This window comes from Rhinopithecus roxellana, chromosome 11, assembly GCF_007565055.1.
Source record: "Rhinopithecus roxellana isolate Shanxi Qingling chromosome 11, ASM756505v1, whole genome shotgun sequence".
Lineage (NCBI taxonomy): Eukaryota > Metazoa > Chordata > Mammalia > Primates > Cercopithecidae > Rhinopithecus > Rhinopithecus roxellana.
In genome coordinates, this window is record NC_044559.1 from 34,791,749 (window position 1) to 34,813,884 (window position 22,136).

The 22,136-nt window shown below is 40.2% G+C and overlaps 1 protein-coding gene across 3 annotated transcripts in view; it reads left to right on the top strand.

The window, feature by feature from the left end:
• PLEKHS1 (pleckstrin homology domain containing S1) overlaps positions 1–21,505 on the top strand; it is a 30,645-nt gene extending 9,140 nt beyond the window's left edge. Inside the window, exons 3-13 of one of the 3 annotated variants that reach the window (XM_010363219.2) lie at positions 6,825–6,913; positions 7,026–7,132; positions 8,077–8,211; positions 9,545–9,620; positions 10,522–10,638; positions 12,702–12,821; positions 14,957–15,063; positions 15,557–15,724; positions 16,485–16,586; positions 17,865–18,000; positions 21,027–21,403. In XM_010363219.2, the coding sequence (XP_010361521.1) occupies positions 8,117–8,211; positions 9,545–9,620; positions 10,522–10,638; positions 12,702–12,821; positions 14,957–15,063; positions 15,557–15,724; positions 16,485–16,586; positions 17,865–18,000; positions 21,027–21,206 (1,101 nt within the window). In that variant the 5' untranslated portion in view covers positions 6,825–6,913; positions 7,026–7,132; positions 8,077–8,116 and the 3' untranslated portion in view covers positions 21,207–21,403. Of the gene's footprint in view, positions 1–6,820; positions 6,914–7,025; positions 7,133–8,076; positions 8,212–9,544; positions 9,621–10,521; positions 10,639–12,701; positions 12,822–14,956; positions 15,064–15,556; positions 15,767–16,484; positions 16,587–17,864; positions 18,001–18,144; positions 18,376–21,026 lie in introns of those variants that run through there. The other 2 variants (XM_010363218.1, XM_010363220.2) reach the window with 2 other exon arrangements.
• The last annotated feature ends 631 nt before the right edge of the window (positions 21,506–22,136 follow it).

The following is a 22,136-nucleotide window of genomic DNA, read 5'->3' on the forward strand; positions in this document are numbered from 1 at the left end:
ACACGTACGTGTTTGAGTACCTGTTTCAATTCTTTTGGGTATACACCTAAGAGTAGAACTGAGGGATCATATAGTAAGCCCCTGTTTAACTTTTGTATAAATCACCAAACTGTTTTCTGCAGTGGCTGAACCATTTTACATTCCACCACCAGTGTATGAGGGCTCCAGTTTTTCCACATTCTTACCATTTTATTTTCCTTGTTATTTTCCTTTTTAAAAAAATTGGACTGGGCACAGTGACTCACACCTGTAATCTCAGCACTTTGGGAGGCTGAGGTGGTGGATCACCTGAGGTCAGGAGTTCGAGACCATCCTGGCCAATATGACAAAACCCCATTTATACTAAAAATACAAAAATTAGCCAGGCGTGGTGGCAGGCACCTGTAATCCCAGCTACTCGGGAGGCTGAGACAGGAGAATCGCTTGAACCTGGGAGGCGGATGTTGCAGTGAGCCAAGGTTGAGTTACTGCAGCCTGGGCCACAGAGTGAGACTCCATCTCAAAAAAAAAAAAACAAGAAAAGAAAAGAAAAAAGTTATGCCCATCCTAGTGAACATGAAGTGGTTTCTTATTGTAATTTTGATCTACATTTCCTTAATGACTAAATGTGTTGCACAGCTTTCCTTGTGCTTATTGGCCATTTGCTTATTTTCTTTAGAAGAATGTCTGTTCAAGTTCTTTGTTCACTTTTTAGTTGAGTTGTTTGTCTTTTGTATTGCATTGTAAGAGTTCTGTATATATTCTGGATAGTAGGCCCTGGACAGACATATGACTTTTGAATATTTTCTCTTATTCTGTAGGTAGTCTTTTCACTTTCTTAATAATATCCTTTGATGCACAAAAGTTTTTAATTTTGATGAAGTCTAGTTTATCTAATTTTTGTTTGTTGCTTGTGCTTTTGGTATCATATCTAAGAATACATTGTCAAATCCAAGATCATAAAAACTTACACCTATGTTTTCTACTAAAAGTTTTATGGTTTTAGCTCTCATGTTAAGGTCATTTATTTATTTTGAGTTAACTTTATTATTTGGGATGACATAGGGGTCCAACTTCACTCTTTTGCATGTCAATACTCAGTTGGCCCAGCACCATTTATTGAAAAGACTGTTCTCTCCCCATTGAATGGCCGTGACCACTAATGTATAGGTTTGTTCCTGGACTCTCAATTCTATTCCATTGGCCTATGTATCTTATCTGTCTTTATACCAAAACCACACTCTTGATTATTGTAGCTTTGTAGTAAGTTTTGAAATTGGGAAGTGTGTGTACTCTTTGTTCTTTTTCAAGATTATTTTGGATATTCAGGGCCCCTTGGTATTTTAGATGATTTTGAGGATTAGCTTTTCCAGTTTTACAAGAAAAAAAAATGCCATTGGGATTTTAATAGAGATTGCATTGAATTTATAGATTGCTTTAGGTAGTATTTATATCTTAACAGAATTAAGTCTTCCAATTCATAAATACGGAATGTTTACCCATAAATTTATGTCTTCTTTAATTTATTTCAGCAATTTTTCTAGTTTGCAGTGTACCAGTCTTTTTATCTGCCTAAATTTATCCCTAGGTACTTTATTCTTTTGGATGCTATTGTAAATGGAACTGTTTTCATAATTTTATTTTTGTATTATTTATTGCTGGTTTATAGAAATATAGCTAACTTTTGTCTGTTGTTCTTCAATACTGCTGAATTTGTTTATTAGCTCCAGTAGTTTTCATGGATTCTTTGGGATTTTTAACATATGAGATTATGTCACTTGCAAATAGAAATGATTTTACTTCATTCTTTTCAATTTGGATGTTTTATTTATTTTTACTTATTTTGGATGCATTTTTTAATGTTTTAAACAATAAGTTTGCTAAGAGTTTTCAATCAAGAAGAGTCATGCTAGCCTCATAGAATGAGTTGGGAAATATTCCCTTCTCTTCAATTTTTTTGGGAGCCTTTGTGTAGAATTATTTCTTCCTTACATGTTTGATCAAAGTGAACAGTACAGCCACTTGGGCCTAAAGTTTTCCTTATGTGAAGAATTTTTAACTACAATTCCAATTTCTTTAATAGCTATAGGAGGCTATTCAGGTCATCTATTTCTTCTTCAGTGACCTTTGTTGGTGTATTTCAAGGAATTTTTCAGTTTATCTAAGTTGCCCAATTTATTGGAATAAAGTTGTCCATAACATTTCTTTATTATCCTTTTAATATCAGTAGACTTTGTAGATATGTCCCCTCTCTCCTCCTAATATTGGCAAATTGTGTTTTCTCTCCAGTTTTTCCGGTCTATCTGCCTAGGTAGAGGTTTGTTAAGTTAATCCTTTTAATGGATTAACTTTGGTTTCATTGATTGTCTCTGTTGTTTTTCTATATTCTCTTTCATTGAATCCCACTTTTATCTTTATTATCTCGCTTCCTCTATTTACTTCAGGTTTCTTTCTTTTTTTTTTTTTTTTCAGGTTCATGTTCAGTTTCAGGTGGAAGCTGAGGTAATTAGTTTGAGACTTTTGTTCTTTTCAAACATGGCCATTTCTATTTTTTTCTTTTTCTTTTATTATTATTGTACTTTAAGTTCTAGGGTACATGTGCATAACATGCAGGTTTGTTACATATGTACACTTGTGCCATCAAACATGGCCATTTCTAACATAGGCATTAAAAAATTTTTTCCCTAAGTACTGCTTTAGTGGCATCCACAAATTCTGATATCTTGTGTTTTAATTTTCATCCAGTATAAAAAACTTGCTAATTTATTTTTGGGATTTTTTAAATCTAGAGATTATTTCAGGATCTTTTAAGAGGTCTTTCTGTTATTGATTTATAATTTGATTTCCTGGTGCTTTGAAATCATGATTTATATGATTTGAGTGCTTTTTAATTTATTGAGACTTGTTTTATGGTCCAGAATATAATTTATATTAATAAATGTTGCATGTGCCCTTGAGAAGAATGTATAATCTGTGGTCACTGAGTGGAGTGTTCTATAAATATCAATCAGGTAATGTTGGTTGGTAGTGTTGTTCAAACCTACTGTGTTGTTGCTGATTTTCTACAAAATAGAAGAGAAGGGAATATTTCTCAACTCATTCTATGAGGCCAGCATCACTCTTCTTGATTGAAATCTCTTAGTAAACTTATTATTTAAAACATTAAAAGTGCATCCAAAATTTAAAATATCTATTTTAGAACTATTTGTTCTATCAATTCTTGAGAGAGGGATATTGAAATTTCTGACCATAATTGTGGATGTGTCCATTTATTCATGCAGTTCTATCAGTTTTTGCTTCATGTATTTTAAAGCTCTGTTATAGGGGCATATATGTTTAAATTTTTATGTCCTCTTAGGATTAATTCATCCCTTTATTATTATGAAATGATATTCTTTGTCCTTGGTAATATTATTTTCTTTAAAATCTACGTTGATGTTAATACAGGCACTCCAGCTTTCTTTGACTAGCGTTGGCATAGCATATCTTTTTTTCCAGTTATTTCCTTGTAACTTACTTGTATTTTCATCTTTAAAGTGTGTTTCTTACAGGCAGCATAGAGTTGAGTCTTGCTTTTTTATCCAAACTGGTCATCTCTGTTTTTTAATTGAGGTGTTTAGACCATTTAACATGATTATTGATATAGTCTAGTGTAAGTGTATCATATTATTATTTATTTTCTATTTGTCCTATTGGTTATTTATTCTCCCTTTCCCCTTTTCTGCTTTCTTTCGGAATAATCAAATTTTTCATGAATCCATTTTATCTCCTTTGTTGGCTTATTAGTCATTACTTTCTATTTTGTTATTTTACTGATTGCTTGAGGGTTTATACACATCACAGTCTAACTTCAAGTGATAGTATATCAATTCACATATAATAAAAGAACTTTACAAAAGTGTATTTCCATTTTTCCCTATTGGACTTTACGGTACTGTTGAAATGCATTTTACTTGTACATATGCTATAATCTGCACAATACATTGTCATTATTTTTGTTTAAACAGTCAGTTGATGTTTCAATGTTTTCAATAATAAGAAAATAATTTCATACATTTACCTCAGTAGTTACCATTTCAGTGCTCCTTATTGCTTTGTTTAAATTCAGATTTTTATGTTATCATTTCCCTTCTTCCTGAAGGACTTCCCTTGATATTTTTATATTGCAAGCCTCCTAATGAGGAATTATTTCAGCTTTTATATGTCTAAAAAGTCTTTACATTGCCTTCATTTTTAAAAGATAGTTTTGCTGAATATAGAATTTTGAAAGAGTATTTTTTCAGTACTTTAAATATAGTTTGTTTGTTTTGAGATGGAGTCTCACTCTATCGCCCAGGCTGGAGCACAGTGGCACTATCTCGGCTCACTGCAACATCTGCCTGCCAGGTTCAAGCCATTCTCCTGCCTCAGCCTCCCAGGTAGCTGGGACTACAGGCTTGCACCACCACGCACGGCTAATTTTTGTATTTTTGTAGAGACACGGTTTTGCCATGTTGGCCAAGCTGGTCTCAAACTCCTAATCTCAGGAAATCCACCGCCTCAGCCTCCCTAGGTACTGGGATTACAGTCGTGAGCCACCACACGCAAACCTTAAGTAAATTGTTTTACTTTTTCTTGTTTGCATTTTTTTTTTTTTTCGGATGAGAAATCAGTATCTCTATTTCTTGTCTTTGTTCTGTATATAATAGGTCTTTTCTTCCTCTGGCTGCTTTTAAGATTTTTTTTCTTTATTGCTGGTTTTGAACAATTCCGTTATGACATGCCTTGATGTACTTTTGTGTATCTTGTGCTGAGCCTCATTGAACTGCTTGGATCTCTGGAATTATAGTTTTAGGTTTATAAAATTGTTAGCATTATTGCTTCAGATTTTTTTATTTCTTCCTCTGTCACTTCGGGGACGCCTATTACTTGTATACTAGGCTACCTGAAATTGTCCGCAGTGTACTGGTGCTCTTTTCGAGTTTTTACATTATGTTCTAACTCTTTGCTTATGTTGTTAGTTACAATTGCCATGCCTTTAAGTGCACTAATCTTTTCTTGTACAATATTTAGTCTGCTCTTACTCCCGTCCAGTGTTGTTGCTGTTTTTTTGAGACATGGTAGCTTTCATCTTTTTTTTTTTTTTCTTTTTTTTTTTTTGAGACGGAGTCTTGCTCTGTTGCCCGGGCTGGAGTGCAGTGGCTGGATCTCAGCTCACTGCAAGCTCCGCCTCCCGGGTTTATGCCATTCTCCTGCCTCAGCCTCCCGAGTAGCTGGGACTACAGGCGCCAGCCACCTCACCCGGCTAGCTTTTTGTATTTTTCAGTAGAGACGGGGTTTCACCGTGTTAGCCAGGATGGTCTCAAACTCCTGACCTCGTGATCCGCCCGTCTCTTTAAAAGTTCACTTTGGGTCTTCTTTATATCTTTTATATCTCTCCCTAACTTCTTGAAAACACTGATAATAACTGCTTTAATTACTTTCTCTGCCAATTCTAACATCTGTGTCAGTTCTAGGCCTGTTTTTATTGATTGACTTTTCCCTCATTATTGATCATGTTTTCCTTCCTCTTTGTATGCCTGGTAAACTTTGACTGACTGCCAAACATGGCAAATTTTACCTTGTTGGGTCCTGAATATCTTTGTATTCCTATGAATCTTGAGCTTTGTTCTGGGACGCAGTTAAATTTTTTGGAAACAACTTTCTTCTAAGTCTTTTATGATTTTGTTAGGTGGGTTTGGAGCAGTGCTCAGTGTAGAGCTAGTAATTAGTATACAGCTAATTATTCCTCACACTGAGGCAAGACATTCCTGAGTACTCTATCCAATGCCCAGTAAATTATAAGTTTTTCCAGTCTGGCTGGAGGTAACAGGCACTTTTTCTGAGCCTCTGATTTTTTTAACGGTTCTTTCTCTGGCCTCAGGTAGTTTCAGCACACACATGTGTTAATCAACACTCTTGAATACTTGAGAGAGACAGTATATATTGCCCTTTGGCTTAGCAGACAAAAGCAAAACAACTCACTATTGAAAATGGGGTGGCAGAAGTGATTAAATAAAGAAGTTTCTACAATGTTCACTGCTTCTCTGTGAGTGATGAAATTATAGGCAGTTTTAATATTTTCTAAAATGTCCACAATAAATATGTATTACATTCACTATTTAGGAAAACACAATTAATGTTGTTAAACATGATGTTGTTATTTTTGTTTTTTTCGTTTTGGGTTTGTTTTTGTTTTAGCTTGGATTTGCTTTCACATCCAGGCTACAGGTTTAGTTTGTCCTCAGTTTTGGAAAGGGCAGTCTTTACTAAAAAATTAGAGCTTCTTTATTAAGTGAAAACAGACTCAAGATTTGGTAATACAGCTGCTGGGGCTATGAGGATAGCATCCAGTAATTCTGGGGAGGCAGCTGTGTTTACCTTCCCTCCTTTCCCAACTTCTGCAGCAGCTCTACCTGTCCCCCTTCCCCAAATAGTTTTTGCCACATCATTTTTAATAGCAGGTGCTTTTGATTTTATTTGCTAAGCCAAAGGGCAATGCAAAATTATCATGCTTCTGCAATGGAACTAAGAGCCAAATCTTTGCTCACACGTAGAGAGCCAACGACGTACTCTATAAACAGAAAGTCAGACAGGTGTGAGCTGAATTAACATGCTTTCAAATGTTGTTTGAATGAAGGTCTCGGCTGTGGAGGAATAAGAATCACACATTTGGTCCTTTGCTGTCTTGGGTTATTATAGGTGTTCTTTTCCATAACTACTGAATGATCTGAAGGTCTTTCCAGAGATAAATAGTGTTTTCCAATTAAGGCAGTTCTTTTCAGAAATGTATGAGGAACAAACTGAGTTCTGTTCACTTTCATTAGGCAAACAATTTACATTTTCTTATGAAAATGAAGTCTGCAAACAAGATTACTTTATTAAATCACCACCTTCTCAGCTGTTCTTCTCTGTGGTAAGTGTTTGCTATGATTTAACAAGCCTCTCACCAGCCTCATGAGCATTTTTAAAAATCCTTTCTTTTCCACTGAGATTTAACTAAGACATAAAATCTTTCTATTTTTCAGGCCTCTTGGAAAAAGCGGTTTTTCATCCTGTCAAGGACTGGGGAAAAGAGCTTTAGTCTTTCTTATTATAAAGACCATCATCACCGAGGTTCCATTGAAATTGATCAGTGTGTATACAAGCAAGAAAACTTTTATAACAACACATACTATAAAGTCAAACAGTGACAATTTGCATGCAAATTGAAATTTACATAATTGACCAAAGGAACCAAAGGCTTCAGGCTTATTATAATATTTGTGACTGAATAGGAGCTAAAATAGTGAGCACTTTAAGTAAAAGATAGTTGAATATTTGTTTCATATTGTATGTCATACTTGATAAGTCTTTAATTAACAGGCATTCAGTTAGGGAGTTTGATTCACGTAATTTGTGGATGAGAGGGAGTGGATGAAATTTTCATTTTATAAAGTTAAGATAGAGTTTTTGAAAATATTTAGATCAGCTTTTTTTGGTCTTCTCTTTAATAAATTGTGCACCCAAAAATTGAAAAAGATAATTTGTGGGCCGGGCGCGGTGGCTCAAGCCTGTAATCCCAGCACTTTGGGAGGCCGAGACGGGCGGATCACGAGGTCAGGAGATCGAGACCATCCTGGCTAACATGGTGAAACCCCGTCTCTACTAAAAATACAAAAAAAAAACTAGCCGGGCGAGGTGGTGGGCGCCTGTAGTCCCAGCTACTTGGGAGGCTGAGGCAGGAGAATGGCGTGAACCCGGGAGGCGGAGCTTGCAGTGAGCTGAGATCCGGCCACTGCACTCCAGCCTGGGCGGCAGAGCGAGACTCCGTCTCAAAAAAAAAAAAAAGATTATTTGTGGAATCAAGAATCCAATTAAAATAGAAATTTTTGAATCTTAGACTAAACAAAATAATTTCAATTATTAATTAACCAGATCAAAAATCCAAACTTATCTTCTAAAATTATTGGACAATCTTCAAAACATGGATCCAGCACATCTAAAGTTTTATTCCATTTGAATCCCAATATAAAATATTAGTCAGTTTTCTATTTCTGTATTTACCTTTGTTTAATACTTTGTGTCAATATCTAACAGAAATTCCAGTGTAGAAGTTGGCATAAGTAACCAGGAAAAGATGCAATCTGTGCAGAAGATGTTTAAATGCCACCCTGATGAGGTCATGTCCATCAGAACCACTAACAGGGAATACTTCCTCATCGGCCATGACAGGTGAGAGAAGTAAGATAACACAGAATGTCTACTGCATGCAAAACAAAAACAAACCAAAAAACAAAATATTTTATACCAATAAGCATTTTCTGAACCCATGCTACAACATCAGATGCCATCTTGGCAATCTTTGCTATTTGTTAAAACATCTTGAAAAGTTACTGAGCTGGTTTCCTAGGGCTGCTGTAACAAAGTACCTCATCCTGGGTAACTTTGAACAACAGAAATTTATTGTCTCACTGTTCCAGGGGCTAGGAGTCTGAAATCAAGGTATTGGTAGAGCCATGCTCTCTCTCTGAAGACTCCAGGGAAGGATCTATTCCAGGGGCCTCTCCTAACTCTTGGTAGTTCCCTTGGCTTGTGGCAACATAACTCCAGTCTTCACATGGTGTTCTCCCTGTGTGCATAGCTCTGTGTCCAAATTTCCCCTTTTTATAAGAACATCAGTAATATTGGATTAGGAACCCACTCTATTCCAGTATGACCTCATCTTGACCAATTGCATCTGCAACAACCCTCTTTCCAAATAAGGTCACATTCTGAGGTATTGGGATATGGAACTGAAACACACAAATTGGGTGGGGAGCGTGCATTTCAACCAATAACAGTCACCATCACCCCAGAAACATTCCATGTAAAAGAACCCAATACAAAAACATCTACCAAGCTACATATATTAGGGAGGAGCTAGGCTTGCCCCCAAAGGAGTCTGAAGTTTTTAAGAGGGGCTTCTGCTCCTAGCTAAGGTGCCTAGTGGACTCTTCATGGATGATTATCTGCCTGAGGGAGAGGCAAAGCTGGTGTGGGGGAGACTGTGCAGAGGAGGTGGACAGTGCCAAAGTCAACATATGAAAAACCCTGATCTGTTTCAGATTGACTAAAGCTTTCTTCTAAGTTGTCCTGTGAGTCCATAGAAAAGACGTGATTATACAAATTCATTCAAGCACATTCTTCATCAACATGTGCACTCCCTAAGGGAAGGCCCACCTGCATAGTTACACAAAAATGGCACTGACAGGTTAGGGGGCTGGCTTGAGAACATAAAGGAAATCAGTGTCAAAGCCGAAAGCCCCAAACCCTGTGATTACTACTATTATTTTCTACTTTTCTTCCCTTTCTCTGAGCTTTCTTTGCAGAGGTGGCTGAGCATTAATTCTAGTGTGCAAATGTGGAGGTGGCGAGGCCATTTAAACTACTTAGGAAAAATTCTTATTTCACTGGTACCTGCTCTCACCGCCGTTCTAACCTTCATAAAAGAATCCTTCTCTAGTTCAAAAGAAGTACAAGCACTATTGTTGCCACATGCCAGCTGAAAGTTTATTCCTACCAACAGGGAGAAGATTAAAGACTGGGTCTCCTTCATGTCATCACTTCTCCGGGATATAAAAGCAACACATCAGAACACAGAGGTGACTCCATATCACTAATAAAATAACAGGGCACCTGAACACAACCCTCTTTCAACAGAAAACAATGGTAGCTTTCCTTTGCCTCCTTAGAAACTGGCGCTAATACAAGGAATAAATAAGTGAGAAAATGTACATCCTTATTACTTTTTATGATTAAGAATAGAAAAAAATTCTTCTGTGTTTTGTGAGAGAGCTAAAATACAGACACTTCAGACTTTTATTATTGTGATAGAGGGAGGAAAAGTTAACTGTGGCATTTTTAAGTAGTAGCTAGAACATAGTATTTTCCATCGTTGTTATTCAAGGTGCATGACAAGCTCCCTTTTGAATGATTAAGTCTAGGGCAGTTTCTATAAAAATGTTTTTCATATATCTTGCATTTTTAATATAACATATCTTTCATGTACGTGCTTAGTAGTTTTACATTTTAAATTTATTTCAAAAGGGCCTCTGCTAATGTTCCCAAGTCCTTTCTCAGGGCAGACGTTTATAGATGGAACTTTGGCCCCTAGGTATCTTTTTTGACATGTTTTCTAGGTTGTTCCATGCTTACAGCAAAAGCCAAAGAGAAGGAGAAATCAAGGCATGTCTTCAAGTAGACTGAAATGATTAGAGCAAAGGGAACTGGGGCAGAGGGCATCAGAAAGAGACACAATTGAGAAGACAGGTGGAGGGAAACGCTGGCCATCTCTGAGGGTCAGGCTAAATGTCCTCAAGGGTTTAGAAACAGGAGAGAGACAAGTTCAGCTCTTTTCTTGGTGAGATAATGCTGGCAGGCCAGTGGCATGAATATTAGATCACTGTGGGGAAAGACGGGAGGCAAGGAGCACTGTAGAGAGGCTGCTGTTTCATTCCAGATGGAGATCAACCGTGCCCTGACTGATTCCTATTTTGTGAGCAGGAGGAACTCTCATTGGGTAATAAAAGAACCCTCTTCTACCCCAGCCCTCTCTTTGGCCTTCCCAGCACATCGGAGGCTGTTGGTTCCAGCTCACCAAGAAATGGTCTCCAGGACATGGTAATGGGGCTCATTTCTTTCTCAGGACACCACACCTGGGAGTCAGCTAATGCTTAAAAAATCTTACCAATTAGCAATTGAATTTAACCATGCCCACCTTCCTCAAAGCCCGATGCACTATAAGAATGATTCTTAGCCCTGATGTTTATCCCATACCACAGATGAGCCTCACTCAGGGCTTGCCCTGAATACGTCTCAGCGTATTCATTGATTTTGGATGCTTTTGATATGCTTTGGGTATGCTAGTGTAAGACCCTTTGCTAAACCAAAACCTGGCTGGCAACTTCTTCCTTTCTTTCACACAGAGGGCACAGATCCCTCTGCCAAAAGATTTCCCAGACACCACCTATTTTCTGCCCATTCTGTCTGTACTCCTCAGGCAAAGGCCAAGTTTCTTGTTAATTTCCTCCCTTTACTTTGATCAGTCTTGCTTCTCATTCATTATAGCTATCACTTCATCCTCATTTCTAATGAAATCCATTTGAAGACATAAAATATAATGTAACCTGCCTCTTGAAAGCGACTTGTAATTGGACCTTCAGCTTTCTTGGATTTGCAATGTTCCCAACTTGGGATATTAGTCATAAACATGCTGAGTGGTTTTGTCCTCTGGCACAGATACTATTTTGTCTCTTAAAGACTTATCCATTGACTTTGCCCTGTCCACATATACCAAGTACATCTAATGAGTCCTAGCCCCTTATTTTATCTAGTTGGTAGCTCTCCAACTATTTCGAAAGCTTTTTGTAGCATATCAAATTCACCATGCCAAAAACCTCACCTCAGTTCTTCATTTAGTGAGTAGAAACGGTGGTATGCAGCAGTTAGGAAGCTTCACCCTTTTGTGTAAGCACCTCTTGCTTTTCACTCATGATATCTCCTTTCCCCTAGAGATAACATTATTTGTCATCTTGCCTTTTCACACTATAGATCCAGTGATTTTTAAACTAGCTCGAGTTAATAGTACTATTTGCCTTGCTGGGTGGTGGTGGTACTGTTGGTTAAATTAAGTGGACTTCCTTTACCCCCAACTCAGCATGATCTGGCTCCATGAGCTTGGAGCCTAAAACATGGACAGAACTTAAACATACCTATATTTTAAAACTTGACTTTTTTCCTAGAGAACATTCAGGGTCTTTTCCAAACCCCCTGCTCTGAGGCATTGTTCTTGGTAATTTTTCTGCCATGCAAAGAAGCTACTTTAGTAGAATATTGTGTATCTATGGGGAGGGGAGGCAATAGTGGTTGAATCTAGATGGAAACCTATAATTCATACTATCACATGATCAACACAACCAAATTCTGTTGCTATGGAAACAATAGAAGTGTGTGAACAGAACACAAAAGAAAAATATGGAGCAGGAACAGGAAAGGTGCAGCGCCTTGATTCTGGGTTAATTACATTCTCAGATGGTATTGGATGATAATAGGAAAAAGATGAGGGTGGCAACTCCAGAGATTAGTGACTTAGAATACCACCCACAGGGCCGGTCATGGTGGCTCACGCCTGTAATCTCAGCACTTTGGAAGGCCAAGACAGGTGTATTACAAGGTCAGGAGTTTGACACCAGCCTGGCCAATATGGTGAAACCCCATCTCTACTAAAAAATACACAAAAATTAGCAATGCATGGTGGTGTGTGCCTGTATTCCCAGCTACTCAGGTGGCTGAGGCACGAGAATCACTTGAACCAGGAGGTGGAGGTTGCAGTGAGCCAAGATTGCGCGACTGCATTCCAGCCTGGGTGACAGAGTAAGACTCTGTCTCAAAAAAAAAAAAAAAAAAAAAAGAATACCACCCACAGGAGAAAACCACTTGTTCTGAGTGACTGTTCCAAATGGTAGAGAAAAAAAGCCTGAGTGCTATGCTTACATTTTTTCATCCTCAGTGGTGACCCAGACTCAAAAGGCAAGTTGAAGTTGTGTGAGCTTCTAGATGTAACCTTGGAAGACCCTCTGGTCTTTTTTAACCCCACTAATTTATTATGGGTTTTCCAAAATGCATGTGATTTAATTCTATCTCTTGCAAAGAAAAAGCAAAGCATTTTTATCTCTTTTCTTCAGCATTTAATGGAAAAAAGTTCTCCAGGATTTAGGCAAGCTCATCTACAAGATTTATCAGAAACCACTCAAGATGTGAAGGAAGAGAATTATTATCTTACTCCTCGAAGTATTCTTTTAGAGGTAAGTAACCCCTTCTTGTCCATTCATCATTTGTTTCTTTCACAAATATCTACTGAAACCCTGCCATGCACTTTTCGTGCAATACTAGGCTAGGGTCAGTGGGAACACAGAGGTAAATCAAATATAGATGACGTGCTCATGGCGCGGGCACTTGACTAGGAGGCAGCTGTAATACAAGACAGAAGGGTTCTATGCTGAAGAGAGATGCTTATAAAATTCTAGGGGTGTATGAGCAATGGGAGGAGGAGATGACTTTCAAACAAAAAATCAGGAAGGTTTCAGGGATGAGATGACATTTGACCATACATGATGAGTAAAATTTGGATGTGGGGGATTGCCTTGAGGAGTCTTTCTGCATTCTTAGCAGAAAGAATAATGTGAGCCAAGGTGCTTGGGTGATCAGTTGTGTGCTGTGTATCAATCAGTCTATTGATCAGTTGGAGGCCCTTACTGAATGCCTTCTGAGCAGTAGTCACTGAACTGTACTGGGCATGGTGGCTAAAGTAATGAGCCTGACATCACCCTGCTTTCAGAGTGCATAGTCTTGTCAGTTACCACAGGATCATGCTGCACAAAAGACGTGGTCAGTATGCTCCGGAAGCAATAGAAAAAGAACAGATTTTCTGTCTCTACTAGAGTCAAGGAAGGCTTCCAGAATGAAGTGCCATTTGATACATGTATGGGGAATAGTTCAGTGAGGTTGCATCCTAGAGTGTGAAAGGCATAGTGGGAGATAAACAGAAGAAAAGAGCCAGCCCATGAAGGGTTCTGAATGCCAAGTTGACTTCATTCTGTACACAGCATAGGGGAAGTGATGGCTTCTGAGCTGGGAAGTATCAAAACCTGAATTATCCTCCATTAGTATTAACCCAGCAGCTATATCCGCCGTGGACTATAGAGAGAAAAGAATGGAAGTGAGAGATAGGAAGACAGAATGGAGGGTGGCAATGCTGCATCATTTCCCAAACTGAGGGTTTTCCATAAGAGGGTAACATATGTTTATATAAAAGAAACATTCTAGGGTCAAATAAATTCTGGAAACACCCAGTTAAAATAAGTTAAACAAACTTCTTAGCAGAATTCTCAGAGCATTTAGTATGCTGTGGTGCACTGTAAATAGTCAAGTCAGATACAACACATGGTGTTTCCCAAGCTCCTTTGAGCACATAGTTCTTCTTTCACCAAAAGATTTTCACATTTTTGTTTCCTGGGATGCAGTCTTTTACGATAGTCCAGCCAACCAATCAGATGTGTATTGAGCATCAGTTAGAGGCCTGGCCTTTGCTAGGTACTTTATGATAGGCAAAGTCTAGTGAAGCAGACAAAACTAAGCTAAAAAGACAAAAAATAAATAAATAAGTACAAAACTATGCAATGGAAATTGAGAGAAAGGAGAGCTCTGCAGTAACTGAGGTGATCAGAGGGGGCTGTGGGACTTCAGCCAGGCCTGAACATGATTTCAGTAGGCAGGAAGGAAAGATGGCACTCTAGGTGAAGAAGACTGCATGAATATGGTGACAGAAGAGCACCATTTGCAGGGGGCCAATGGGAAGACTGGCTTGACTGGAAGGAAGGTTTCCATCATGGGTTAACGGTGAACTTAGGTAGGCCTTAGGGTTTCTGAGCAATCATCGCCACAAGTGACTCTCCTTGTTCTAAGGGGGCTATTGAGAGCTTCCTAAGGGCAGTATTTTCCTAGACCATTGTAGCGTCCCTGAAGCCACTTGGGCTGCCTGTGAGCACAGTAGCCTGAGACCAGCTTCACATTGTGTCAAAGTCTTTGATCCAGCCAAGTGCCATGATTCTATAGTAGAACTGATTGGGGAAATGCTTTCATGTCATTAAATGCCTAATGGTGAAACAGAAAGATAAATAGCAATTTAGTTTCAATAGAAATAACACTTGTGTCAGCCGCATGAGGGATCCAGGAGAAGAAAATTGACTTTGAGTCCTCCAGAAGCTTTGCTGGTTCAGTCTCACGGAGGTAAGGTTGGTTATTTCCCAAATGAGAACCACGTTCATCCACTGGAAACTGTACCTCTATGTCAGAGCCCAGAGCTGTTAACACTAGAAATAAGAAGGTACCTGACTTATCGGTAAACTGGGATTCTTACATCTATTCCTTTTATCTACAGTTGGATAATGTCATTGCTTCCAGTGATTCTGGTGAATCCATTGAAACTGATGGTCCAGACCAGGTCTCTGGAAGAATCGAGTGTCATTATGAGCCAATGGAATCCTAGTAAGTCAAAGTGCCATTTAAAAATTTGATTTTTGCTCATTTGCTGTTATGGAATAATGACTGTCCGTTTATTTCAATAGTTGATATACTGATGCCAAACATTACCACAGACCAGGTTCCACATATTATTCCGTCATCTCAACACACAAAAATGAGGGAGTCATGTCTCTACCCACAGAAAACCACCAATGACACCCTCAGGACCCTTTCCGTCTCCTGAGGAAGTCACCTTCTATACTTTGCATTTATGTCTCTCACACTCTCGCTTCTGTCCTCCAAACACTGTAAAGGGTCATTTCGATTCCATATCCATTTTTAGAAGGAAAGTTTGTTGGATTTGAATCTATCTGTGGCTGTGATTCTGATAGTTGGACATACTTCAAGACCTTGCTAGTCTTCACATGGCTGTTAGCTACTGAAATCTGACACACACAGGGGAACACTGTAAAAACACGTGCTAAAATAGGGCTTGTTTTAACTTCTTATACTCCAGTTTTTTCAAAGAGACATCCCACGAGTCTGTGGATAGCAGCAAAGAGGAACCCCAGACCCTTCCAGAGACCCAGGATGGGGGCCTCCACCTGCAAGAACAAGGCTCAGGAATTGATTGGTGTCTTTCCCCTGCCGATACGGAAGCGCAGACCACAAATCACCAAAAGGGGTCGTCCTCACTAACTGTTGTGCAATTGTCTATATTAATCAAGTAAAGTTCTAATTTCTAAAACTTTATGGGCCCTAAGAGCAAGGCAGGCTCCCTCCCACTTTTTTTTTTTTTTTAACTTAGAATTAAATTTTAAAGCCATTCCTAAAAATCTCCAAGTCAGCCAAAAACTTGACCATCTTCTCCCGTCATTGATGTTGTGGCCAAGGAGAGGGGATGATAGAGCTGAAGTAAAGCAGTCCCTGGGGCTGGGGGTGGCATTTCCAGCTATTTTTAAAAACTCCCCCTTGGCTAGTCTCCCAAGACTTCGGATCCACACCGATCTGAATAGCATGTCAATCAGTTTTCCCATGAGTGTAATTATGGGCATGCAAGTTGCATGAGGCTTAGTTATAGACCAGGAGGGGGTTATTTAGGCTTTAAGTGATACCAAGAGCATTTGGTATGATTGACGTAATTTTAACTGTTTTCCGTACCTTCTTCTATGGAATCATTTCCAGCAGAGAAATATGCAGACTGGCCTGATGTGGACAGTTATATAACCAACTTAGTCCATTTTCCCTCCGTTCCCATAGTCTACCATTCACTACCACACCCCAAGATGATTTTTCAGTAACTTAAATTTATATTATTCTCCAAATGTTTTAGACCTTTACCTGTACAATATCTCAGAAATAGAGGCCAAAAGTCTACTCAGAAAGTACAGTTGAGAGCCAGGGCCAGTTGTCTGATGTGACTTTTACAAATGTCTTGTTCATAGTAATATCCCTGATGAAAGCCAAGTGGAGAAACTGAACATTTTCCTTTCTCCTCCTGATGTCATCAACTATCTTGCTCTCACAGAAGCCGCAGGACGGATATGGTAGGTTGGAGATTTGACTGTAGATTATAAATTGGGCTGGAAGCTTTGAAGAGAACAATTACATCTTGAAACAGTGTATTTGGCAACACTGACTAGGGTTGGGTGGTCAGGAAGCTTGGACTGTTGTCTTGCTGTTGTTACAAAAGTCTTGGAGGTAGAAATCAGGGTCTTGTTGTGCAGGAAAGTCACCTGGGAGGTGAGAGGGGGGAATAATAGGACCCAAAAGTTCAGGAAGCAGCCATTTCTGACTCCTTGAAGGAGGAAGAATGGGCAGGGATACAGATGACCCAAGGACATCATTTCCAATCACTGTGCAATGAGTATTTGATGAATGAGAGAAATTAGTGAAGTTAGCAGGAATCAGAGGCCTAAAAGAAGAAAGCATATCAGCTTCTAAGACTTCCAGACACAAGGTTAAAAACAACAACAACAACAACAACAAAAAACAAACTGCTAGTCACAGACACAGACACAAAAGACTGTGTGGCAGAGAATTTTCTTAAAGCAATCACTGTCTATTTGATACGGCATTTTAAAAAAGACTTTGTAATTTATTTTGATGGAAGATTACATCTTCGTAAGAGAAGAAAGCTCTTTAATGTAAACACTACACAATAGTTGTCTTATAAGTTCTAAGAAGGAAGGAACCACACCTCCATTTTTTTTAAATAGTCCACAATCTAAGGCTCAATACACACTTGACCGAAACTGTGGACTCCTCCGTAACTGAGCTGCTTCATTCCTTAATTCATTTATTTGTTCATTAGATATTCATTGTGTAATCATTACACCCTCACTTCCAACAAACGCTGAGCCGTCTTTCTTTACTTGGAACCATGGGGTTTTAAAAATTAAAAAACAAAACAAACAAAAAGATGACATCATACTTCTGGGGTCATGTACCCTGGTTAAAAAAAAAAGACAGCCACACAAACAAGTCAATGTAAAATGCATTTTATTTAAAAATGTAACAAATCAGGTACTCACACAATGTAATACAAGTCCAGGGGTAGGGGAAATGAATTATAGCAGAGGAATGGGATGTAGGATTTTATGGGCCTTTGTAAGGGTGGTATAATTTGAGCTGGGCTTTGGAGGAAGGGTTAGGCTCCTGTAGCAGTGACAGAGGAAACAATATTCTAAACAGATGGAGATAGTCTACTTCAGAGGTGGTGCCACGTGACCTAGAATCAGGACTCCCTGTAGACTCCACGCGTGCCCTGCCCTCCTGGCCAGCGGAGCCTCACACTGGTGTTGGATGTTGTATACCCCCTGCAGTGTGTCTCAGTGGGAAGGCCCCCCACGTCTGGGATGCATATTTTGCCATGGAGATCATCTTTTGGCAGTGAATGGCCTGAAGCCCCAGAGCCTGGACGAGGTCTCCTTGTTTCTCACCCGGTCCATCCAGAAGGAGGTGAGTTGTACTGACCAGCCCTGAACAGGGCAAATCAGTACCAGAAGGAAAAAGGTCTTAGATGGAGTCTGAGAGGTACCCTGAGTATAAATAAGGCTCCTCATTCTTCCACCACCAAGTGCAAATAACAGAATGTTCTTTCAGGACTCTTTCAGGATTCTTTCATATCAAGTAGCATTTGGAGAAGGCACTGGGCTAAGAGACACAGCACCTGGGTTCAGGACCTCAGATCGGAGTGATGTAGCAAAAAGAGCTTGCATGCAATCAGACTGGTGCAGGGATTCCAAACCAGCTCCTTCAACCAATTTGTGCCTCAGTTTTCTTTTCTGTAAAATTATGGCTAATGATGGTGCTGGTTGTTGGATAATTAAATGAGGTAATATGTGTAACGTGCTTACAAAGGTGACTGGCACATATTAGGTAATCAGTAAAGTTACCAGTTACTTTTACTTCTACTACAATTGACCATGGAATGCTACTCAAGCCCATTTTTTAAGCCTCAGTTTCCTCATCTCAGAAATCATCACAGCCCTAACTTCCTCATAGAGTATTGCAAGAATTAAACATAATATGTGGTGCTGGGCATGGTGGCTCACACCTGTAATCCCAGCACTTCGGAAGGCCAAGGCAGGAGGATCAATTGAGCCCAGGAGTTCAAGGTTACAGTGTGCTATGATTGCACCACTGCACTCCAGCCTGAAAGACAAAGCGAGACCCTGTCTCAAACGAAAAACAACAACAAACCAACCCTAATATATGGGTATGTTGTTTTTTCATGGACTAGCTATTGTCCTGCATGTCACTGCAGTCTTCATGTGTTAATTCCTTCCCTGGTCTACTTTTCTTTCTCACTAGCCCTGTGACCTTAGGAAATTCACTGCCTTCTCTGGACTTCAGCTTATTCTCACTAAAGTGAGAAGTTGGTTTTCAGACTGTACTTCTTACATCCCTAGGATGGAGCTGAAAGGAAAGGAGAGGAAAGAGAGAGTATGCTGGGTCTTCAACCAGAGAAGCTCACATTTATCTTTTATCTTTTATGAAAAAAGATTAGTCCAAAATGTTGGACTTTCCTGTTAGCTTTCCTTAAGAAACAGTTCTTTGGCTTCAAATTTCTGAAAACCATTGTATTAGATGATTTCCAAATTTCTTCCAGCTCTGGGATTTTTGTGATTGTGTAGCATATCTATATTAAGAACATGTCTTATCTCTTCTGCAATACGTAATAGTCCTGTTGGTCATACAAATTGTGCTATCCCTATTACTCATTACCCTAAATGAGTAATCCCAGGAGGATAAGTGAGTTGTCTAAGATACATAACTAGTTAGTGGCAGAGCAAGTACACATTCATTCACTTTCTATTTATTGAGCTTCTACTGGGTGCTAGATACTGTGCTACAAAAATGGCCTCAGCCTGAGCTTAAGAAGCTCACAGATCAGTGGATGAAGCAGACATGTTTTGTGCTACTTGCAATACAATGTGTGCCCTGAGATATGAACACAGGGCCACAGGATCACAGAGATAGAATGGAGTAAATCTATATGAAGGAGGCCAGGATGGTGTCTCAAAGAAAGTGGTGTTTGACTTGGGTTTTGAAGACTGGGTAGGAGAGTGCATGGCAGAAAAGAAGTAGATTTCAGGGCCCCAGTCCAACAATCTGGTACCTATAGCACATTTTCTCTGCCAAAGATCCACACTGGGCTGGGCATGGTGGCTCACACCTGTAACCCCAGCACTTTGGGAGGCTGAGGTGGGCGGATCATGAGGTCAGGAATTCAAGACAAGCCTGGCCAATGTAGTGAAACCCCCATCTGTACTAAAAATACAAAAAAATCAGCCAGGCATGGTGGTGGGTGCCTGTTATCCCAGCTACTTGGGAGGCTGAAGCAGGAGAATCGCTTGAACCCAGGAGGCGGAGGTTGCAGTGAGCCGAGATTGCACCATTGCACTCCAGCCCGGACAGTACGAGACTGTTTCAAAAAAAGAAAAAAAAGGATCCACATACACTGGGGCCAATATAAGCTTCTGAACTCTTCTGAAAGTTACCAAACACTACTCTGACCCAAAGATCCAGGCATTAATTCAGAAGCCAGGAAAAGGGTCTTTGCCTGTGAGCAGATCTAGGAACTGTACCTAGGTGTTGCTGACTGCAGTTTATCCTGACTGCAGTTTATCCTGACTGCCTTTCCAGACTGTGTAGTCATTGCATAGGAAGGGGGCAACTGCATTTCTCTTGTGCTTGTTCTGCCTTCCCTTTCTAATCGATAACAGCTCCTACATGCTACTGAGAAATATGCAGTATCCATCTTCATGATTATCTGGAAGATCAGAAAATTCCTTTACTTTCCCACTGCCACCATTCCTGACTTCTTTCTTGGTATTGACGGGTATCCACTGCTCTTTTAACATTCGAACACATGGTCCCTGGAAGGAAAACGAATATTGGAAAAGGGAGATGTGGAAGCAAAGGAAGAACAGCCATTGGCCCTTGTTGTTTTAAAGTGCTTGAGTCAATCCCATTTACTCTCCTTCCTGTTACTCTACGGATGAGGGAATTGGAGGTTGGGGTGGGAATGGGGCAGGGATTGAGAGGGGAGAGAACTGAGATTTTCAAAGGAAGGGGAGGTGTGTGCAGGGGAAGGACATGATAGGTTGCAGGAGAAACTGATCAAGTTTCAGTTTCCTCCCAATCTTGTCCAGATGAGTCCTGTCTGGTGGTTTCATTTTGATTCACTTGTTTCAAGAGGTCTTTTAATTATTGGTGCAATTGGACCCCTGAGAGCACTATCAATGCTACCTGGATCCTTCCTTAAAAGCTCAGGCCCATGGATGCCAGAAAATAAATATCCACCCTCCACCCAAGTAGCCAAGTAAGTCATCCCTGTCTTCTTCTGGCCCAGATATTACAGTTCACTGCAGGACTTTCTTCAAAACCAGCTCCCAAGGGTATTAATGAGGACAGATTGGGAAGCGACAATCTGAAAGATAATCTTCAGTCATTTAACTTTCTTCTTTCTTGTGTTTCAGAAGTTAAAGCTTACCATCGGCAGGATCCCAAATTCAGAGACATTCCATGCTGCATGCTGTACGTGTCCCTCAAAATGCCAAAGTGCTACACCTTCTCAGCTGGGTAAGCCTGGACTGCACAGGGCTCTCAAGAGGAGTCCGGCCATTAAAAAGAGCCAGCAGAAAGGAGCCGGGCAGTAACGCACCCCAGACCCATGGCAGCAGAACCAGGATGGAGCCGGGACTGTCCAGCTCTGCCACCCGCTGCTGCCATGTGATAGGAGACAGTCGGCACGCCCCTCTGAATTTCTGCATCTGCATCTTAACAATGGGGATGACTATTCCCTCTCTGGTTATTGCATCAGAGACGTTAAGAGAGTCACATGACATGATTGGAGGACCTGGGGGAAATGGAAGGCCTTATTATCTCAGCTATTGTCCCAAACACCACAGACACAGATTGGGTCCATCCCTCACGTAATACATGCTGTGTTCTGTGAGGATGTGGTCCACACAATTCCTTCCTTGTTAAAGGACATACAGTTGCAAATACTCACTGCAAGAAGGCAAGATTCCCAAGGGAGATGTGATACCCGATCAGGCTTCCCAAACACCTCCTTCCCAACACCTCCTTCCCAGACACCTCCTTCCCAACACCTCCTTCTCAGACACCTCCTTCCCAGACACCTCCTTCCCAACACCTCCTTCTCAGACACCTCCTTCCCAGACACCTCCTTCCCAACACCTCCTTCCCAGACACCTCCTTCCCAACACCTCCTTCTCAGACACCTCCTTCCCAGACACCTCCTTCCCAACACCTCCTTCCCAGATACCTCCTTCTCAGACACCTCCTTCTCAGATACCTCCTTCCCAGATACCTCCTTCCCAGACACCTCCTTCCCAACACCTCCTTCCCAGACACCTCCTTCCCAGATACCTCCTTCCCAACACCTCCTTCCCCGACACCTCCTTCCCAGACATCTCCTTCCCAACACCTCCTTCCCAGACACCTTCTTTCCAACATCTTCCCAAACACCTCCTTCCCAACACCTCCTTCCCAGACACCTCCTTCCCAACACTTCCTTCCCAGACACCTTCTTCCCAACATCTTCCCAAACACCTCCTTCCCAA